The sequence below is a fragment of the Culex quinquefasciatus genome, chromosome 1, assembly GCF_015732765.1.
Source record: "Culex quinquefasciatus strain JHB chromosome 1, VPISU_Cqui_1.0_pri_paternal, whole genome shotgun sequence".
NCBI classification, from domain to species: Eukaryota; Metazoa; Arthropoda; class Insecta; order Diptera; family Culicidae; genus Culex; species Culex quinquefasciatus.
This window is the reverse complement of record NC_051861.1, coordinates 129,342,958-129,363,487: the sequence shown is the minus strand read 5'-3', so window position 1 is coordinate 129,363,487 and position 20,530 is coordinate 129,342,958. Positions and strand designations below refer to the sequence as shown.

Here is a 20,530-nt window from a genome sequence, read left to right as displayed (position 1 = left end):
CGAAGCTGGCGCTCCGCCCTTCAATTTTAAATGGGATATAACCCGTAAAAAAGATTTTTTCAAAAATATCAAATTTTGAGGCATTTAGGCCACAAAGCGTTTATTTTCAACATCACTGGCGTGTAGGTATATATAACATTGAAGTTTGGAGTACCTGGAAGCTCGGTACAAACCTTCAAAGTTTGGCAATTTTTCAAAAAATTGTCCCCGGCAAAAAAGATATGCGTCGCACCTCGCGACGCCCAAGACGCCATTTGACGCCAACAGTCATTTTTGAAAAAATCTTTTTTTGCGGGTTAAATCACATTTAAAATTGAAGGGCGGAGCGCCAGCACCTGTTATGTCCAATCAAGCTCATATTTGGGATTTGGTCTCACCCACCGGAACAAACCCCTGAATGCCAGAAAAAAGGGATTTTTGTTACACTCTACTGTCCATACAAACATGCTTTGAAAAGATTTAAAATACTTTTATTTAAATGGCAATTTTTGATCAGTTTAGATCTTCCTGCAAAAAAAATACACTAAATCTCTATCAATCAATTTGAATTATCAGAAACTCACCACGCCAATTTTGAACTCACCACAACTTATTGACAGTTGCTTGAAACAGTATAGACGCACACAGCTACAAATGTTGCGCGTTGAGCGCATCTATGATGTTCAAATTTTCAATGCTATTTTTGTATAACAAAAAAAAACTGAAAAAAAATATATATTTTGTACATGTCTTAAAAATGATTGAATTTCATAAATTGGCCTTCACAAAATTTACAGGCTTTTTGAGCTCAGAACCGTCACATGGGGCGATTGGTTTTTCACAATATTTTTGTATTTTCTAAGAATTAAGGTCCAACATATTTTTTTTTTTTTGGTTTCGTTTTTTTAAATAAAATTTACATAATTTGGTACCATAAAAATGTTTTTTCAAGAAAATGTTTTCTTTAATTAAAAATATTGTTAAAAAAATCCAAAATTCTTTTGAAATTCCGAATAAAAATTGTAAATGACTAAAAAATTTGTTTATGATGTGCACCGGTTGAAAGTTTAAGCTATTTTCAGGTAATTTGTTTCGAAAAATGTAGATTTTTTTGCAATATAGAAAAATTTTCTGAAATCAATTAATCGCTTCAAAAAAATGTTTGAAAAGCTGCGAAAATGTTTTACAATTTTCTTACTTTGACTGTGATTATCGGACTTGCTTCAGAAACATCCTCTTTAAGTTTAAATCATGTGAAAAATGAGATTTTCTCAGAATCACCTAATAAGCCATCATTTTTCAGCTGGCGATTTCTTGGAAACTATTGAATCGTTTTTTCACAATAATAAATAAAACTTTTGGTAGTTTTTTTGTTGCTTTTTTCAACATAAATAAATTTGAAATTCTGGAATTAAGTGTAATGTGTAAACAAATTTAGTACATTTTTGAAAATTTCTAGTCAGATTTTTTGAGGGCAGACAATTTTACAAAAAATCATCACAAGATGAAAAAGTATGGTTTATTTACTGACACTGAGAAAAACAATTTTTTACATAATTTTAACGTTCAAGCAATTCACGACATATTAAAAAGAAAAATTTATTAAAATTTCGAATTTTTCGAAAATTTTACCTTAAAATGCCTTAAACCTGTAAATAGTAAATTTATAAACAAAATTGAAAGTCATTTACAATCGTGAATTTGATTTTTCATATGGAAATAAATCTTGAATAGAAAATGAATTTTAAAAATGTTGTGAACGTTTCCGAAATTTTCCCAAAAAATATCGTTTTAAAAATATATATATATATCTTCGGAATCAGTTATTGCATTTTTTTATTTTTGATGTTGCAAACTATAGCACAAAAAATGCTATTTAAGATCCATAAAACGAATAAAATATCGAAAATTTAAAATGAATGATTAGGTTACCCGGGCAGACGGTAATACCAAAATTCATGCCATTTCAATAACAAATACTGTTAAAATAACAGAAAGTGTTATGGAATCTTCTTCAAAACTCCATTTTGCCTAAGAGTTTAATAACAGTTTATGTTATCATAACGAAATTTGTTATTGGTCTGATATTGGTTGAAAGCCGAAAAAACTTTGGAATAACATTTTTTATTATGGATGAATACCTCCAACTGTTATTGGGATGATCGGATTAGTTGTTAAAATAACAAAAAAGAATAACAAAGATTTGTTCGAAGAATAACTCAAAATGTTATTAGTCTGTTATTAGGCCGTTGCAAATATTTTTCAAAGTTTATGTTGCCCCCCCCCCCCCTCCCTTCAAAGTTGGCCTGAATAATCAGGGGGCAAAACAATTTTTTTAAAGAAAAACTTCAAAATTTTAATGAAAATTAAAGTTTAATCAACTGAAAACCATTTAAAATGCATTTTTCCGTGTTTATAATCATATTTAGCATGTTTAAAATCCTTTGAAAACATTTTAAATTTTCATGAAATGCCAATGTACAGTCCGACAAAAAGTTTTTTTTTTTTTGCGAAAAAAAAAATTCTGTCAATACCTTGATATTTTCAAATTTTCAATTCAAATTTTCAATTGGAAAGCAACTGTACGCCTGTAAAATGCATTTTAAAACACTTTTTTCATTCAAATGTTGTAACCTAGGCTTGTAATTTCTATTTTTATATTTTTTTATTTTTGCCCCCTGTCAATACCTTGATATTTTCAAATTTTCAATTCAAATTTTCAATTGGAAAGCAACTGTACGCCTGTAAAATGCATTTTAAAACACTTTTTTCATTCAAATGTTGTAACCTAGGCTTGTAATTTCTATTTTTATATTTTTTTATTTTTGCCCCCTCTCGACTTTGGTCAGAGCCGAGGGACATAAACTTCAAAAAAATATTTGCAACGGCCTTACTATAACAATCCAATAAAAAAAAAATCATAACGACGAATAACTATTCTTGTTATAAAAAACATAAAATGTTATTGGCCTAGTATCTTCAAATATCAAAAAATGTTATTCCCAAGTTATTTTCGTCTGCTCGGGTATCTAACTTTTAGGAACAAAAAGTCAGAAAATTACAAAAAAACGCTTTAAGTCCAAACTACCCTAATAAAGCTATAACATCTTAAGTCTATGTATATTAAAAATTCCATTTAAATGATTTAACATCTTCTTCTCAATGAGAAAGGCAACAAACTACACGAGTCCAGATAACTGAGTCTCGCTTGCTCAATAAATTTTGGACAAAAAATGGACTTCAGTTTTCGAAACGATTTTCAAACTAATATCCGTTTGAGTTTATCGATTGGAGAAATGTGAACCTCACACGCTACACTTTTGCACTTATTGATCTGAGAGCATTCGAGCGAAAAAATAGATTTCGAAACATTTTATACAAAACAAGAGACACGAAAAAAAATCTTTCACCACCAGCAAGAGTGAGTTGAAAAGCTAGTTAATGCGCTCTCTCAACGTCCGTTTCAACTTTTTCGTCAGAGTTACTTTCGAAGTAACGTCCTCCACCCCCTTCAGTGCATCAAATAAATCCACAGTTTTACCTCAACTTCTAACGGGGAGAGAAGCTCTCAAAATTCAACAACATTCCAAAAGTGCAAAAAGAATACCGCCATAGTAAGCTGGGACTTGCACTGCTCAAGACTTACTAGGATGAGCAAACTAGTTTTGCTGAGCACTTTTAGAATGTTAATAAAAAATGTGCTGCAACTCTGTAGAATTTGAGCACGAAATAGATAACGCTAATGTAACAGACTCAACCCTCTCAGCTTGGTGTGTAAATAAAGTTGTCGGAGGCGGGGAAAGAAAAAGAAGCAGGCAATAATTTACACCAAAAAGGCCCTAGCCAGCGGCCCAAGTCAAAGTTCCAAATGATAATGTACGTGCCCCCGGAGAGCTTCCGCAAATTGGTGTTGGCAACCCGTGGCAACAAGCGTGAAATTTTCCGGGAAAATTATTCAACTCGAAAAGTGAATCTATTTTTGCAAAAACGGTTAAATTCTCACGAGAGTGGAATTTTAATTGATTGTTCAACTTTTGACTCGATTAAATTAAATTTTCGAAATCCCAACACTGCCGTTGACTGCGACCTACATTTTGTCAACCAACCCTCCTTGAACGGCCCTTGGTGTCGCCACATCAACTGCATCCGGTGCACGCAAGTAATGAATTTTCCCCACAGTGTACCCGGTTCCGGGTTCCCCGTTTGGTTTTGGTGCGCCCTACACTACTACGCCTTTTACTACCTTTTACACCAGTAACGAATTAGGGTCCGAGGTCAAGCGCACTCGATGGATTTTTGGGCTGTTAGGGTAAATTGTCAAAAATGAAAAATTTTAGATTTTGCGTAAATTGACATTTTAAAATGAATCAGAACTAAACTTGCTTCGAAAAGAGTTTCAGGAAAACTTTTTCTTCGCTTGAGTTATCAAATTTTTGGTAAAGCTCTGGAATCACATACAGTTCAGACTCGATTATCCGAAGGCATTGGAAAAAAATCACTTCGGATAATTGAACAACAAAAAATCTTTGTCCTGTTTTTGATCGTCGTGCTTAAGTATGACAAACTGCAACAAAGTGATTTAGAATGTTTAACTCCAAGATGGCGGCCAAAATGGCGGCGAGGAAATATTAAAAAATGAACATGATTTTAAATCGGAAAACGGAATGCATTTTCGGACAATTTTTTACTAGGAGAAGATTTAATAAGCTTGTAAATAAAAAATTATGTGTATTTTTGAAACGCAATTTCAAAAAAATCTCCGGATTTATATGCATTTTCAGTAGAACAAATTTTATACAAAATGTGAAAACTTGTGATTCTTGCTTCGAATTCAGTGTAAAATGAAATATAAATCGATAATTTCATAAACAAAACCAGTTTTACCAAATATCAGACAAAATTCCGACTTTTTAACAATTTTACCAAAAATTTATATGTATTTTGTTAAAAAGCTTATAAACTTAGTTAACTAAATATAAACATTGATTTTTTTTTTCTTAAAAACTATATCAGCTACTTTAGTGATGGTTCATTTAACGTACAAATAAAGTTTGAACATCTTAAATATGATTTTAACAAGGAAAACTATGACTGTCAAAGTCACCCCCGAAATTTAAACTAAGAATTTTTAACGTAACTATTTTTCTAAACACTATTGAAACAACTTTTTTTTCCAAAATAGTGCATGGACTTTGTGTGGCCTACCCCAGTACATGTTTTAAAAATAATAATCTTGATAAAAACCTTACCTGTTGGAAAATATTCCAAAAACGAATTGAAATCCTATCAAAGTCACCCCGGTTTACGGTACATACCTTTCGTGGCTCGTGGATTCGTGGCTTCAGATAATGGAGGCTGAACTATATTGTGCAAACAAACTTTTCAAATTTTGCTGATTTATGATTCAATAATATATAAATTAGGGTGACCCGCCATGGTCATACAAAATTGGTATGAAAATGTATGAAATTCTGTATCTGTAGACACCAAGTGAAATTCTGTATCTGAAGACACCAAGTCTTCGGAAAAGTTGTAGGTTATGATTGGAACTTTTCAGACAAAAATTGGGACACGGAAAAAAATATTCCCAATATTTTATTTTATTTCTAACGACTATCAGTTGAATTTTTAAAATACGTATTTGAAATTTTCGAAATTTTTTGATTTTTTTTAAAGAGGATAAAATACTATTCTCGATAGCGCAAAATATGGGTTGAAAAATATTTTATTTTGAAAAAATGTGTTTTTTTTGTAAATTATCCAAAATTTGGAGAAAAAAATATTAAAAATATTTTTTTAATCAAAATCGAATTTGCAATCGAAAAGAACTTTACAATTATTTGATTAAGCGTACCGTTTTCATATTTTTGTAACCTTTCAGTATGTTAATTTTTTTTTAGATGTTTGAGTTTTAAATATAATTTTTAAGAAAAAGCTCTTCGGAAAAAAATATGTTTGAACTGGAAATTTACAAATCGGACGAATAGTTTCTGAGACAAACCCTCGCAAAGAATTCGAATCGATTAAAATGATTTTTCTAATCGTCACCGAATTAGCCTGCAGTTTTCAACTGACAATATCTGACCTCTGCAAAATTTTCTGATCTTTTTAATAAAGATAATATTTAAATTTTAAAATCAAAAGTAACAACTCATAAGATCAACAAATAGGTAATTTTCCTTAACCCTCTACAACCCAACCCACAAAAGAAGAACTCTTAAAATTTTAGAAAATTTATGGGTTTGAAGTTTTACTTATTTTATGTGACTTTGCCTATGTTTTCCTATATTTTAGGTAAAAAGAAGAATGCAGTAATTTTTCTAATGTCCCAGACTATGCCTCTACGCATTTTTTTCAATTTAAATGATAATGGAGCCATTTTATAGCAGAAAGTGTGAAAAACAAGCAAAACATTTAAAAAGTGACTGTAAAAACATGAAAAATATTTTACTGATGTTTTTGAGAAGCCGATTTTGGCCGATTTTAGCGTGACATACTTTATGCCGGGTCCGGTGGTTTAGTGGTTAGCGTGGTAGCCTCCAAACCATTGTTGGAATTCGAGCGAGAAGAAGGAAAGCATTTCTCGCTCGCGAACGAGGGAGTGAACTTGTAGTAGTTTTCTCTTCTCGCTCGCGCTCGCATTTTCGTTCGCGTTCTCGCTCTCGCCGCGAGCGCTCGCGAGCGTCTCGTGCTAGCCGTTCGTCCCAAGCTAGCAATTTGTTTATCAGGCTTATGAATATGAACCAGGCGATGGTATAGAGGTGTAACTTCAATCGCTGTGTTGTTTTTTGTTCGTGTCTAACACGTTCAACTTCTCGCGAACGGACAATTCTGGCTCGCGAGAAAGCCCGTTCGCGAGCGGAGGAGAGCACGGGCAATTGGTGAGTTTCTCTCGGCAGCTCGAGACTCGCGGCGAGAACTCGAGAGAGAGAAAATTTTCTCGCGAGAGCGTGATAATACCAACACTGCTCCAAACACCAGTATGGCCTGGGTTCAATCCCAGACGGACCCGGTGGCATTTTTCGAAACGAGATTTGCCTGACCACGCCTTCTATCGGATGGGGAAGTAAAACGTCGGTCCATTAGCGTAAAAGAGGTTTTGAGTGACTCACCACACATAACCTTCGGACGCCTAGAAATGAGCAGAAACTTGCAACAGAGCCCACAAAAGACCCGGGGGTCGTTAAAGTGGATTGCTTTGCTTTTTTTACTTTATGGATGACGCCTTTTTTTATTTTGGCTCAAACTATGTGGGAGCCTTCCCTATGACCAAAGTCGCTATTTTGTCATTGGTTCACCCATGCAAGTCTCCATACAATTTTGCCTCCCCCCCCCACAATTTCAAATGCGCCTACGAGTTATGCAATCTTATGTATAGTTCTGAAATTAAATTTGTATGAAACAGCAGATGGGGATCAAACCCAGGACCATTCGCTTCCAAAGCGAACATTGTAACCAGTCAGCAAAGACTGCTCCTTATTTTCAGTTTATATGTTCTTCAGTATTTAAATAAAAGATGATGTGTTGTTATAATAGAAATCGCTTTATTTTTCAGGCAGACCTTAGCATTGTCTAATACTTTAACGGCTCCACTTCGTATCGTAGTTCCAATTTGTTTGTTAAATACTCATAAATGTCCGAGTAATTTTTGTCCCGCGCCAATTCAAGCGCAGTTTTCTGTTGTGTAATTTCTATATACGCCCCCTTTTCAACTAGCTTTACAACCAGTGCAAATTTATTTTCCCTAACTGCCAAATGAAGTGGAATTTCTCCCCGATTGTTTTGGCTGGTCAACTCTGGTGGTGCTAGAAGGTCAATGAGTAGGTGAGTCACACCGTCTTTGTTTCTTGAAATTGCCTGGTGTAGAGGTGTATTTCCGTTAAGATCTACTAAATAAATGGATGCGTGCTTTGCGATAAGTATGTTTGTGAGGTAATCTGAATGACTACTCCTAATTGCTGAATGAAGGGGAGGTTCTCCGAAGTTATCTCTATGGTCAATGTTGGTCGAATAATCTATGAGGTATCCAATCATATGTTCTCGCAAATTGTAGCAAACTGCGGCATAATTTAAAGGATAATTGCCATACTTGTCCAAGGTGTTGACATTTGCACCGGCAGCTACCAATTGAAACACAGCTTCTGAATGGGCAAGTGATGCGGCCCAATGCAGGGCAGTTCTATCATATTCATCGACTTCGTTGACATCGACTCCGACCATGAGTAGCGAAACAACTTGTTCCGTCTTATACTGACGTACAGCTGTGTGTAACATACCTTTATAATCATTCAAATCAATTTCCGCTGAATGCTTTTTCAAACAACGGATCATGCTGGAGTGCTCTCTTTTAACTGCGTAGAAAATCGCAGTCTTCCCTAAATTGTCTTTCACATTAATGTTTGCGTTTTTTCTGATAAGCAATTCCACTATCCTTTCATGCCCACCATAGGAAGCAAAATGGAAGGCAGTTTGCCCTATCCTATTCTCACAGTCAACATCGGTGGATTTTTTGTTCAGTAGAAAGTCAACCAATTCCAAGCGATTGTCCCTTGCTGCGATGTGTAAAACAGTGTTTCCTTCAAAATCCGTTACATTTTCGTTGGCGCCTTCTCGAACCAATAAATTGTACGTTTTTGGTGTTGGTGAAAAGTGGAGTGGAGATTGTCCCTTTCCGTTTTGAATGTTTACGTCAGCCTTCGAGTTTATCAACAGTTTGATCACATTGTTATGACCGCGTTGCGCAGCAATGTGAAGTGCTGTTTTAGTTGAAGAATCTGGGTTATTTTTTACCCAAGGTTGTAAAGATTCAATAAAAAAAATTGCATCGATATTCATTCCAGCTTCGATGAGGATTTTGACTGATTTTTCACATCCCAAGTCAGCTGCCAAACGAAGGAGATTTTCGTCTTTGAGTAAACATTTGTTTGTTTTATCGAGTAAACACTGAAAGGTTGTACCTGAGAACTTCCGAAGATCCATTATTTGACTTATTCTGAAGTTGTACTCAAACTGTAGACTAAACAATGAATCTATGTTGGCCCCTGCATTGAGTAAGAGTTTTACAGTTGTTTCCTTACCTCCGTTTAATGCAATATAAAGTGCACTTTTCCCATTAAAGTTCTCGGTATCCAGTGACAGTGAGTGCGATCGAAACATTTCGATCAATGTGTTGATCATTTTCTCATCGCATACTTTCGCCGCTGAGTGTAAAACTGTGTTCCCAGTTTTATCAGTTAAAGTGAGGTCACTCCCTTGAGAGACCAGAAACTCTACAAGGTGGTAGGATCCGCTTTTAACAGCAAAATGAAGGGGAGTTTTCCCTTCAATGTTTTGGCCATTTATTTGAACCTTATTTTTGCAAAGAATCTTCATCGCCTCGATGCACCCAGATTTGGCCACTAGGTGAAGTACAGAGTTGCCATTGTTATCCCTTGAATTGAAGTCCATGTTTACAAAAAGACACGTTAGAATAGCATTTTTGACAGTGCATTCGACTTCAACAGTCTCTGCGATATCGGCGCAGATACAGTTGACTGCATTTTCACTTATTTTAACGATAAAACAATTTTTACCAGCGGAGTTCGACAAAAAATCGGACATTCCAGCTTTGAAAAGGCTTGTGGCAGCGTTACACTCATGATGCAAATATTTCACAACATCCAGGTGGAACAATTTCAATGCAAGATCTAACGGCGTATCAGAGTTTTTGTTTTTCATGTTCACATCGGCACCTTTTTGGATCAGAAGCTTAACTATTTTCAAGTTACCGGTTCGACAAGCCACATGAAGAAGAGTTTCCCCAATATCATTTGGAACATTTATTATTTTGGAAAGTTCGTACCCATTTGAATCTTTCAATTCGAATAAGTACGGTAGGGAGTCAAACTCTCCATAAAACACGATATTAAAAAGCATCGTACTTTGAAATTGATTTGCGACATTTAGGTTTGCACCTTTTTGTAATAAATAATCAATCATCTCGAACGACTTGACTCGAAATATTGGAGTGTTTCCTTCGTCATCGAGTAAATTGACATCCATCTGACCGGCAATTAATTGTTTCACCACATCCAGTCGATTGCTTTCAACAGCCAGATGAACAGGATACTTGCAGGTCGCACTCTGTTTGAAAATTTCTATTAAAAATTCGTCCACCTTTTGTGCGCCACTTTCAAACGATATCCGAAGCAGGGGTCTTCCCATGCCATTTCTCACATTTTCAAAGGTAAAGGGATCATGCAAATAGTGCAAACATTTCACAATGTTCTCAAAGTCACTTTTGCAAGCCCAACAAATAACTTCTGTGCCACATTCCTTCAACAGCTTAAGCCTGTTTATATCTTGCTGGCTTAATTTACCAAAACTTTTGCTCACGTCTTTCGAATTTATGGCGATGTTTGACTCAATCATCGCCATAAAGAAAATACGCACAACTGTACGGCTTTGAAGGTCCCTCCAAATGTATCTTTTGCAAAAATGGGCCTCCTTTAAACCACAAAATTCAAACAAATGCTTTGCTGCATAATACTCGGCAAAAGATAAGTGTGTAAATCGTACATCTGAGGCAACTACTTCGATTATCAGAGACTGCTGATCCTCGATTCTTTCTCCTATCGATTGCAATGTTTCGTGATACTTTTTGTTCGCTATGAATGGTATTAGTTCAAATGAAAACAATCGTTCCACAGCAAGCACCTGATAATCATAGTCTATTGCTGTTACTGTTGAGTCAAACAACCGATCTGGCTCTTTATTGCTGTCAACGTTGTACTTTTTGTTCATTGTAATGTTAATACACTTCCGGCCAAACTGCTCGTACAAACCAATCAGGCTCATTTTCTCTTCACGTACAATTGAGTTCAGACCATCTTTCGTCTCGAGATACTTTTCAAACGGCCCGGCGAAAATTTCCGCCATCATTCTGATCATCAGTGGAACACCGGTAAAGTCGTATTCTTTGCTGGAAATGTCGCGGTGAAATTTTGCAACTATTTTATCAGCAAATGTTTTGAATCTTGCTGGGTCGGTAGCACTTTTTTTCCAATACTTTTTCAGAAACATTACCTGCTCGTCACAGTCAAATGCTTGCAGCTCCATCGAAACCGCCTTGAGACTTTCGACGAGATAATTCTTGATGTGGCGTCTACCACTTACAATTATTTTAATGTTTTTCTTTTGTAATAGTACTATGATAAGCTTCAAAGTATTTTCACGGTTTTCTGTTCTAACTTCATCGAAAGCATCCAGAAATAATATTATTTCGCTTTTACTCTCGTTCACAAGTAGTTGAACGTTTTTATTGGAAAGCTCATTCTTAAAGACGTTTGAGCTTGAAATATCTTCCAACGTATTAATGCTTGGTTCAATACCTGTCAAATTGTTCAAGTAAACCAAGAGCACGGCCTTATCCGAGTGAAATTGTTGAGCTTGAAATGCCAAATACTGCCAGAGAGTACTCTTTCCCATGCCTGGTTGAGCCGTGAGAACGAAACAGCTCTGGTTCTTGAAAGATGCGAAAAGTTGCTGAACAAACTCAGTGTCTAACATTTTAACAGAATTGTCTGGAAAGCAAATTTGCCGATTAATGTAGTAATGTTCGGTTTGTTCAAAACACGCACACGATCGATGGCTACCTATTTGAATGTCTGCTAGCAATTTTTCTTTGATTTTTCTCATGATTTCGTTGCTTTTCTGAGTATCCAAAAAATCTTTTCTGATTTGTTTTTTACCATTTGCAATTATAACCTTTTCAGACTTTTCATAGTTATCAAACTCTTTCATAATTATATCCAATGGTACTTTATCAAAACTCCCATCCATTCGCCCCAAATCGTCAGGTCGTACCCAGCTAAGCATCCAACGTCGGCCTTCGCTGATCATTATTTCTCTCAGTGCCTCAACGTTGGGTTGTGAAATCGACAGAACTAATTTTGAAAAGAAATCCTCAATAGTTTTGCGATCAATTTCTGTCTTGACTAAATTTTCCGTCTGCGACCAAAAATTGCCCATGAATTTTGCATCAACCTTGCAGTAGTCTTTCCCTAACATTCGTTCCAACTCTGAGTAGAGTTGTTTAATAATTGGGTTCTTATGTTGCTTTGCTTTCACCAAACATACGTCCTGTCCATCGATGACAAACACTTCCTTTAAGTAGCAGTGGTACTCCTCCAGTATTTGGTGCATTTTCTCGTTTCTAAACAAATCAACGATTGCCTCACGAATATCACTCAAGTCACGTTTGAATGCTTCATCCCTGAGCAGTTTCATCATATTTTCCTCTTGATTGATCAACTGCAGATGTTTTCCTTGTAAAAAATCGAGCATGCCATCTAATTTCACTTCCAAGTAAGAATTCACCTCAAACTTCGACCAATCCAAACTTCTATTGGTAAAAAGAATAATTTTCCCAACTTCCCCATGACTCCATTTCATTTTGTGGTAACTCTTCAAATACTTCCCCAGCGCAAAGTCACCGTCGCCACCTTCAAACAGCGTTTCCTTGGTTACATGTTTTTGCAGCCGGCTGTGCTTGGTTTGGATGAGCGTCCACGCGCCTTTCACGAACAAGCCAACGTCGTCAAACTTGCCGGCGTCGTCCATCTCGAACGCGAGCCTAAACTCACAGCCTGCCAGCATCACTCGCTGCAGCAGCGTCCAAGCAAGCTGCCGCTGGTAATCGTTCCCATGGCCTCCTAGGCTGCCCGCGATGTACTCCGTGCAGGGGTCCATGCTTTGCATTTCGATCTATTTTGAAAAATTCTGCTTTTTGAGTGCTGTAATTTTACTTAAGATTGATTCAGCGATTACGATATTTTTTTTGTTCAACAGAACATTACCTTTAACTTTCACCGGTCAATTGCTTGAATCACACTGCCAAAGTCAATCGCATCCTCACAATGTCTTCCCAGTTAAACTCACTATTGAGCCATATCAACGACGAACTTAATCTTATCTTATCAAACTTTGCCGACACCACTTTCAATATTTGCACCAGTTGAAGTACATTGTAAAATCACCAAAAGGGTGAATCGACGTTACACGTTTAGAGAATGTTCTGTGGGTACAGTCCAGACTTGATTATCCGAATGCACTGGAAAAATTTCACTTCGTCATGTCAATTCCTTATTTTTGATTATCGAAATATGACCCCTTTGCTACCCTAAAGTGATTAAAAATGTAGGGGAGAGTGGGGAGACTTGATCCCCGGGGACACTTGATCCCAAGCCTGTATCTCGTCAGCATAGGGTAAAATTATTAGCTTTGTTCTAGAAAGTTGTGCGAAATTGACTAAAACTCATGGTCGAAAACAAAGAAAAAAATTAAAAAATGTTTAGATTGAGTTACACACATTTTTCTAAAACGAGCTGCATAAAACCTCCAAGAGATCTTTTTTCTTTGTTTTGATAGGTATAGAAAACACTCAAAAATTATTCAAAAAAATATTTTTTATACATGAATTGTTTGATAAACTTATCAACTCCAAAACCCTTACGCATTTGATGTTAAATTAATCGTCAAACTATTTTTACAATCAATTGTTTAAAAAAGTGCGCTTAGGGAGGCTTGATCCTTGCATTTTTACAGTCACTGGAATCAGCCTCAAGATTAATTAATTGGGCTGGGTTTTCATACATAGTTTCCTTTAGTATAGTTATACATAACTTACTGCAGTTTGAACCTTTTTTCAAAAGTTTTGTAAACCAAAATTTCCAGCTTTTGTAAACATGCTTAATTTTGGTCAAATTTTGGTCTAAAAAATAATATTTTAAGTTTTTAAATATTTGACATACTAAACTTGTATTAAAGTGAGGAGGAGGAAAATTATAGCTAGATTTGAACAGGGCACGGTGGGAAAAGAGAACGTCAAAATTGTCACAATTGTCAAAATTGGCAAAATTGTAAAAATTGTCAAAATTGTCCAAATTGTCAAAATTGTCAAAATTGTCAAAATTGTCAAAATTGTCAAAATTGTCAAAATTGTCAAAATTGTCAAAATTGTCAAAATTGTCAAAATTGTCAAAATTGTCAAAATTGTCAAAATTGTCAAAATTGTCAAAATTGTCAAAATTGTCAAAATTGTCAAAATTGTCAAAATTGTCAAAATTGTCAAAATTGTCAAAATTGTCAAAATTGTCAAAATTGTCAAAATTGTCAAAATTGTCAAAATTGTCAAAATTGTCAAAATTGTCATAATTGTCAAAATTGTCAAAATTGTCAAAATTGTCAAAATTGTCAAAATTGTCAAAATTGTCAAAATTGTCAAAATTGTCAAAATTGTCAAAATTGTCAAATTGTCAAAATTGTCAAAATTGTCAAAATTGTCAAAATTGTCAAAATTGTCAAAATTGTCAAAATTGACAAAATTGACAAAATTGACAAAATTGTCAAAATTTTCAAAATTTTCAAAATTTTCAAAATTGTCAAAATTGTCAAAATTGTCAAAATTGTCAAAATTGTCAAAATTGTCAAAATTGTCAAAATTGTCAAAATTGTCAAAATTGTCAAAATTGTCAAAATTGTCAAAATTGTCAAAATTGTCAAAATTGTCAAAATTGTCAAAATTGTCAAAATTGTCAAAATTGTCAAAATTGTCAAAATTGTCAAAATTGTCAAAATTGTCAAAATTGTCAAAATTGTCAAAATTGTCAAAATTGTCAAAATTGTCAAAATTGTCAAATTGTCAAAATTGTCAAAATTGTCAAAATTGTCAAAATTGTCAAAATTGTCAAAATTGTCAAAATTGTCAAAATTGTCAAAATTGACAAAATTGACAAAATTGACAAAATTGTCAAAATTTTCAAAATTTTCAAAATTTTCAAAATTGTCAAAATTGTCAAAATTGTCAAAATTGTCAAAATTGTCAAAATTGTCAAAATTGTCAAAATTGTCAAAATTGAAAAAATTGTCAAAATTGTCAAAATTGTCAAAATTGTCAAAATTGTCAAAATTGTCAAAATTGTCAAAATTGTCAAAATTGTCAAAATTGTCAAAATTGTCAAAATTGTCAAAATTGTCAAAATTGTCAAAATTGTCAAAATTGTCAAAATTGTCAAAATTGTCAAAATTGTCAAAATTGTCAAAATTGTCAAAATTGTCAAAATTGTCAAAATTGTCAAAATTGTCAAAATTGTCAAAATTGTCAAAATTGTCAAAATTGTCAAAATTGTCAAAATTGTCAAAATTGTCAAAATTGTCAAAATTGTCAAAATTGTCAAAATTGTCAAAATTGTCAAAATTGTCAAAATTGTCAAAATTGTCAAAATTGTCAAAATTGTCAAAATTGTCAAAATTGTCAAAATTGTCAAAATTGTCAAAATTGTCAAAATTGTCAAAATTGTCAAAATTGTCAAAATTGTCAAAATTGTCAAAATTGTCAAAATTGTCAAAATTGTTTAGTTTTAGTTTTTAGTTTTTAGTTTTTAGTTTTTAGTTTTTAGTTTTTAGTTTTTAGTTTTTAGTTTTTAGTTTTTAGTTTTTAGTTTTTAGTTTTTAGTTTTTAGTTTTTAGTTTTTAGTTTTTAGTTTTTAGTTTTTAGTTTTAGTTTTTAGTTTTTAGTTTTTAGTTTTTAGTTTTTAGTTTTTAGTTTTAGTTTTTAGTTTTTAGTTTTTAGTTTTTAGTTTTAGTTTTTAGTTTTTAGTTTTAGTTTTTAGTTTTTAGTTTTTAGTTTTTAGTTTTTAGTTTTTAGTTTTTAGTTTTTAGTTTTTAGTTTTTAGTTTTTAGTTTTTAGTTTTTAGTTTTTAGTTTTTAGTTTTTAGTTTTTAGTTTTTAGTTTTTAGTTTTTAGTTTTTAGTTTTTAGTTTTTAGTTTTTAGTTTTTAGTTTTTAGTTTTTAGTTTTTAGTTTTTAGTTTTTAGTTTTTAGTTTTTAGTTTTTAGTTTTTAGTTTTTAGTTTTTAGTTTTTAGTTTTTAGTTTTTAGTTTTTAGTTTTTAGTTTTTAGTTTTTAGTTTTTTTAGAAAGGGCCAGAAACTAGCAATTTTCCCTAATTTGAAATTTCACTCCCCCTTTCCCTGACACACGCAGGTGCTCCAAATCGATTCCACGAGCGCGAGCAGTTTGACGTTTTTTGGTCAGCCCACCACACCCACCTTCCATATAGCGCGGTGATCACTTGATTAATGGTGGAATCATTCGTGGTTGCCAGCCGCACCGGCAGTTTCAGGGCAGAGCTGCCAAATTTAATTAAACTTTTCTGCATATGCCAACTTCTGCAGCGATAAAATGAGAGAGAGAGAGTAACTCATTTTTCTTCTTTTCGTTCTTTGGAGGGCATTATTTTTTTTATTACCATATTTACTGGCTCTGCTCTGTTTCCGACAGGATGCTGCTTGTTTACTTTTGGAGAGAAAAAACTTTTCATTTATGAGTCTGTTTGTAGGAATGTGAGGGACTGCGGAAAGGGGGCCAGAAATGTTTGCTGCATTTGGCAGCGTGTTTGGAGAAACATTTTTTTCATTACCTTTTATTTCCAAATCCGACGAAAAGATTGCCGCCAAGTAGGTACTTAGGCTGAGCTGTTTTACATTGTTATTATTTTGGTATTTTTTGAATCGGAATGGAGCAAATCGTGTAAATTCTTGCAAAGCTAAGAACTTTTTCGCTTGGCTGTTAAAAAGCTTAGTAAGAAAAATCTTTGTGAAATGAATTCAACGGAAAATCAGTTCATGTTTTCCGGAAAAAGGCAAGTCCTCTTCTGTGTGTAATGTAAGCCATTCTCAATAATCCCAATATTATCTCCACAATATCCCTCTAATATCCTTCAACGAAAGCAGCAGTCAATAACAGCACTCGACAGTGAGGACTGTCGACGGTTCGACACAAATGTCTGACTTCGAAAACCGTTTCACGTTAACTTCAAAACCACTTTTCCCAATCCGTTACGTACATGTTGATTCGACACAACCTCCGGGCCACGTTTTGCGCCAAAATTTGACAACTACACAAAGAAAACCTTTCCCCCTTCACATCTCTTCTCAACTTTACTGGAAACATCAACACTGCAAAGTGGTGAATTGAATATATTGAATTTATATGCTAATGTTATGCCGATTTACCCGGTGTTTCAATTTTGTGGGGTCGTGTTTTTGAAGAAAGTGAAATTTTCCCACACAAAACACACACACGCGCCACTTGCGAGCTGTTTCATCCGCAGGCCCAAAACTTGGCGTTATTAAAGGGTGCCCGGGATCAATGCAGAATTTGACGTAGGTAACTATAATAAGTCTTTCCCCGGGAGCGGCTTAGCAAAGGTCTATTGTTTCAAGAACCCGGGCAAAGATTCGGACATAGACTAGAATTCTAGACAAATTGCGGTTCAAGCTTTTGAAACTGACTATGTAAATTTTTCTACACAACGATAAAAAAACACACTTATAAACCATTTCTGATCACTTTTTGTTTTTTTTAAGGAAAAAAACAGCTGACAAGACAACCTTTTTTCGATGGATGAACTATGGTCCCCCTTGGAAAAAGCTGTCAAGTAGGAACTTTTCTGTCAATTTCAAACTTTTTGTGGTCGTACAAAGGGTAATTTTACTCCAAAAAATAAGCTTTATCGTTGTGAACAGTAGGGTGTCCAAATTTCCCGAGTTTGAAATTTCCCGGGAAACGGGAAAATTTTTTGAATTCCGGAAAATCCAGGAATTTTTTTTGAACAGTCATACAATCTATGTTTTCAGTATACTTGTTATGTTAGTCAAGCTTAAAATCATAGAATAAGCTCAAAACTATTAATTGGTGATAATTTACGCTTCAATCTTAACAAGGACGGTAGATTTTAGAAAGCTTAAAAGAATTAAATAATGGATTTTTTTATCTTTGATGTGCTTTGAATTTATAACGAAGCACAATGTTTAATCTAAGGTGATTCAAACTAAACAAGCCTTATAAATATATTTCATTCATTTGTTTTATTTGACATCACTTGAAAAGCTAAACAAAATCATTGGAAATGTCTAAAAAAACGAAAAACGATAACAACTACACTCAAATTTAAATTTTAGATAAGTTTAGAATTTCATGTTTTATATAAAACATATTTTATAAATTATCTTTAAGTCAGTATTGTCAACTGGGGGAAATCGGGACTGCAGTCTGAATAGGTACAGGAGATTTTATAGCAATAAATTTAGAAATCAGTTGTTCTGTTTATAACAGAAAATCAATGAAAATAAATCACTGTGCAAAAAATGGCTTTAACAGCTGTCTTAATTAGCTACATTTATCAGATGCTGGTGTTTTCTGAAAAAAAAAATAATTTTTTATTTTTATTTTTAAAGCATAATATACGTAAGTATTATGCAAAGACTATTACATTAAATTAGCTTAGCTTGGTTGACCGTACTCTAGCCGAGCAAAAAGCTCGCAAAAGCTAGGTTGGCGCCGATAAGGAAAATAAATGCGTCAGGAATTGTCTTATGCACTTCTTATGCACTTAAATTGAACTTTTTCAGAAAAGTTTTCCAAAAACGAAAAAAAAAACTCAATAACGCGTGGCGGATCGAAAAAGTAAACACAACAATACAATTTTTCACAAAATTACTATGGCACAAATTATTCACCATTTCCGCATTCTTTACTTTCCAGAGAAAAGTTTTACTTTTTTTAGTTCAGTACCACCCTCCTGGTGGAACTCACTTTTGACGTCTTCTGTACGAGGTGTTCTGCACCTCCCTTTCAGCTGGTAACTAATTTTGGCGAGGCAAAAAAAAAACATCAAACGGGAAGAAAAATTGCAACACATTTTTTGGTTCAAATCCGCACTTTTAGTTTCTAAATTTCGCGACCTTGACGATATTCCGATTTTGCAACACTCAATGAACACTTTTCAATATTTTCCATAACTCGTTCCTACCAAATACACAATAAAATTCAACTTTTCTGAGGGACGCCAAATCACGCGCACGTTTGATCAAGACTCTCGCGGCACTCCCCTATACAAAGACTATTACATTAGATTAAATAGAAAATATTTAAAGTGTTAAATTTTAGAAATCTGATTGTTTTTTCAATTGTGGGAATTCCAGGTTTTGGCAAAATCCTGGGATTTTTGTCCCGGGATGGACGCACTAGTGAACAGTAACATCAGCAATCTAAGCTTAACCCTCTACAACTTAACCCCGCCTTCCCAGTCACGAAATATTCTAGCAGAGCTGATTCTGCCAGAATCCTACTAGAACGGTGGAACATTTCTGCTAGAATGCTGTAAGAATATCCAGCTCTGTGAGAACTCTGCTAGAATCCTGCTAGAACGTCGTGACTGGGTTTAGACGGACATCGATCTGAAAAATCGCCAAAAATAAATTTTTCAGCCAATTTTTGATCTTTAAAAAGCATTGGAAAGAAGAACTCCTCAAATTTTAGAAAATCAACTTTGGCTGTGTTTGTAACTAACATTTCCTATATTGTAAGTAAAAAGAAGCATGCAGTAATTTTTGTAGTGTCCCAGACTATGCCTCTACGCATTTTTTTACAATTTAAATGATGATGGTGCCAATCTATAGCAGAAAATGAGAAAAAAACATGCAGTAAGTACAGTATATAATGTACGGAACACATAGAGGTACATTGGCTTTGATCGTCTAGTCTTCACAGCGGCGAGTTGGCCGAGCGGGTTGGGGCGCGGACCTAGTAAGCCTATCGCCGGTTTGATATTTTTTTAGGATTACAGATATTTTTTCCTAGCGTCTGCCAGATGTAAATTTACACATTATTAGAGGTAAAATTAAAGCTTTTTTCTGACATAAAAGATGTACCCCTTTTTAGATGTAATTTTACCATGTTTTTTTTACTGTGTGTAATTTGTGTGATTTGAAACAGACATCAGATTGTCGAGCTTAAGTATGACCCATAAACTAGAGCGATTTAAAAAAAAATCAAGATGGCGGCCAATATGGCGGTGACAAAATATTGAAAAAAAAAATCATGTTATTATTTATTAGGCAATTGAGGTTTTGCAGCGCGACTGTTTTTCAAATGTAGGTGGCGCCAAAATGAGGTTACTTGCCAAAAATCGTATTCCTTTCTGCTGGATTGAAGAACAAAATCGCTTATTTCTCATTTTATCCTGCATCAATCTTAATGAAACTGGTTGCAAAAGACGAGAAAATTTTTTTGCTTTAAAGTAATGAACATCATTTTTTGGGCGCAAAAATTTGTGAACTTTTTCTTTAAAAAACATGTTTTGGAACACGAAAAAAATAGTTTCCCGGTATATATTAACGAAATAAGCATTTATATAGTTGATAACAGATGTGTTAACGTATATTCAACAATTTCTATTGATTTTTGACAGACTTTGTTGCCAAATAGTCCAAATAACTATCTTTTACTAAATTTACAATTTTCTCATAGAAAAATCAAACAAATATTGGAATGTTGTACACCAAATTGTTGGAAAGAATTTTTCTCATCCGAATCAAGAATAAGTTTTATAAAAATGTTGATTTTGAAGGTAAAAACACATTTTTTCGAAAAATCATAGGTTTACGCTACTTGTTCATAGGTGGCGACATGTATTTTTTAGCTTTGCTGCAAATCCTCTATCAACTATTCA

At 34.1% G+C, this 20,530-nt stretch overlaps 2 protein-coding genes across 2 annotated transcripts in view; both read right to left on the bottom strand.

Annotated features, from left to right (window-relative positions):
• Positions 1-20,530, bottom strand: part of LOC6048860 (kinesin-like protein KIF19) — a 51,322-nt gene that overhangs the window by 19,520 nt on the left and 11,272 nt on the right. The gene's annotated exons all lie outside the window — the stretch shown is intronic.
• Positions 7,542-9,434, bottom strand: LOC119771179 (serine/threonine-protein phosphatase 6 regulatory ankyrin repeat subunit A-like). The gene has a single exon (XM_038266717.1). It carries the CDS (start codon positions 9,424-9,426, stop codon positions 7,552-7,554), a length of 1,875 nt encoding a protein of 624 aa, XP_038122645.1. The 5' UTR covers positions 9,427-9,434; the 3' UTR covers positions 7,542-7,551.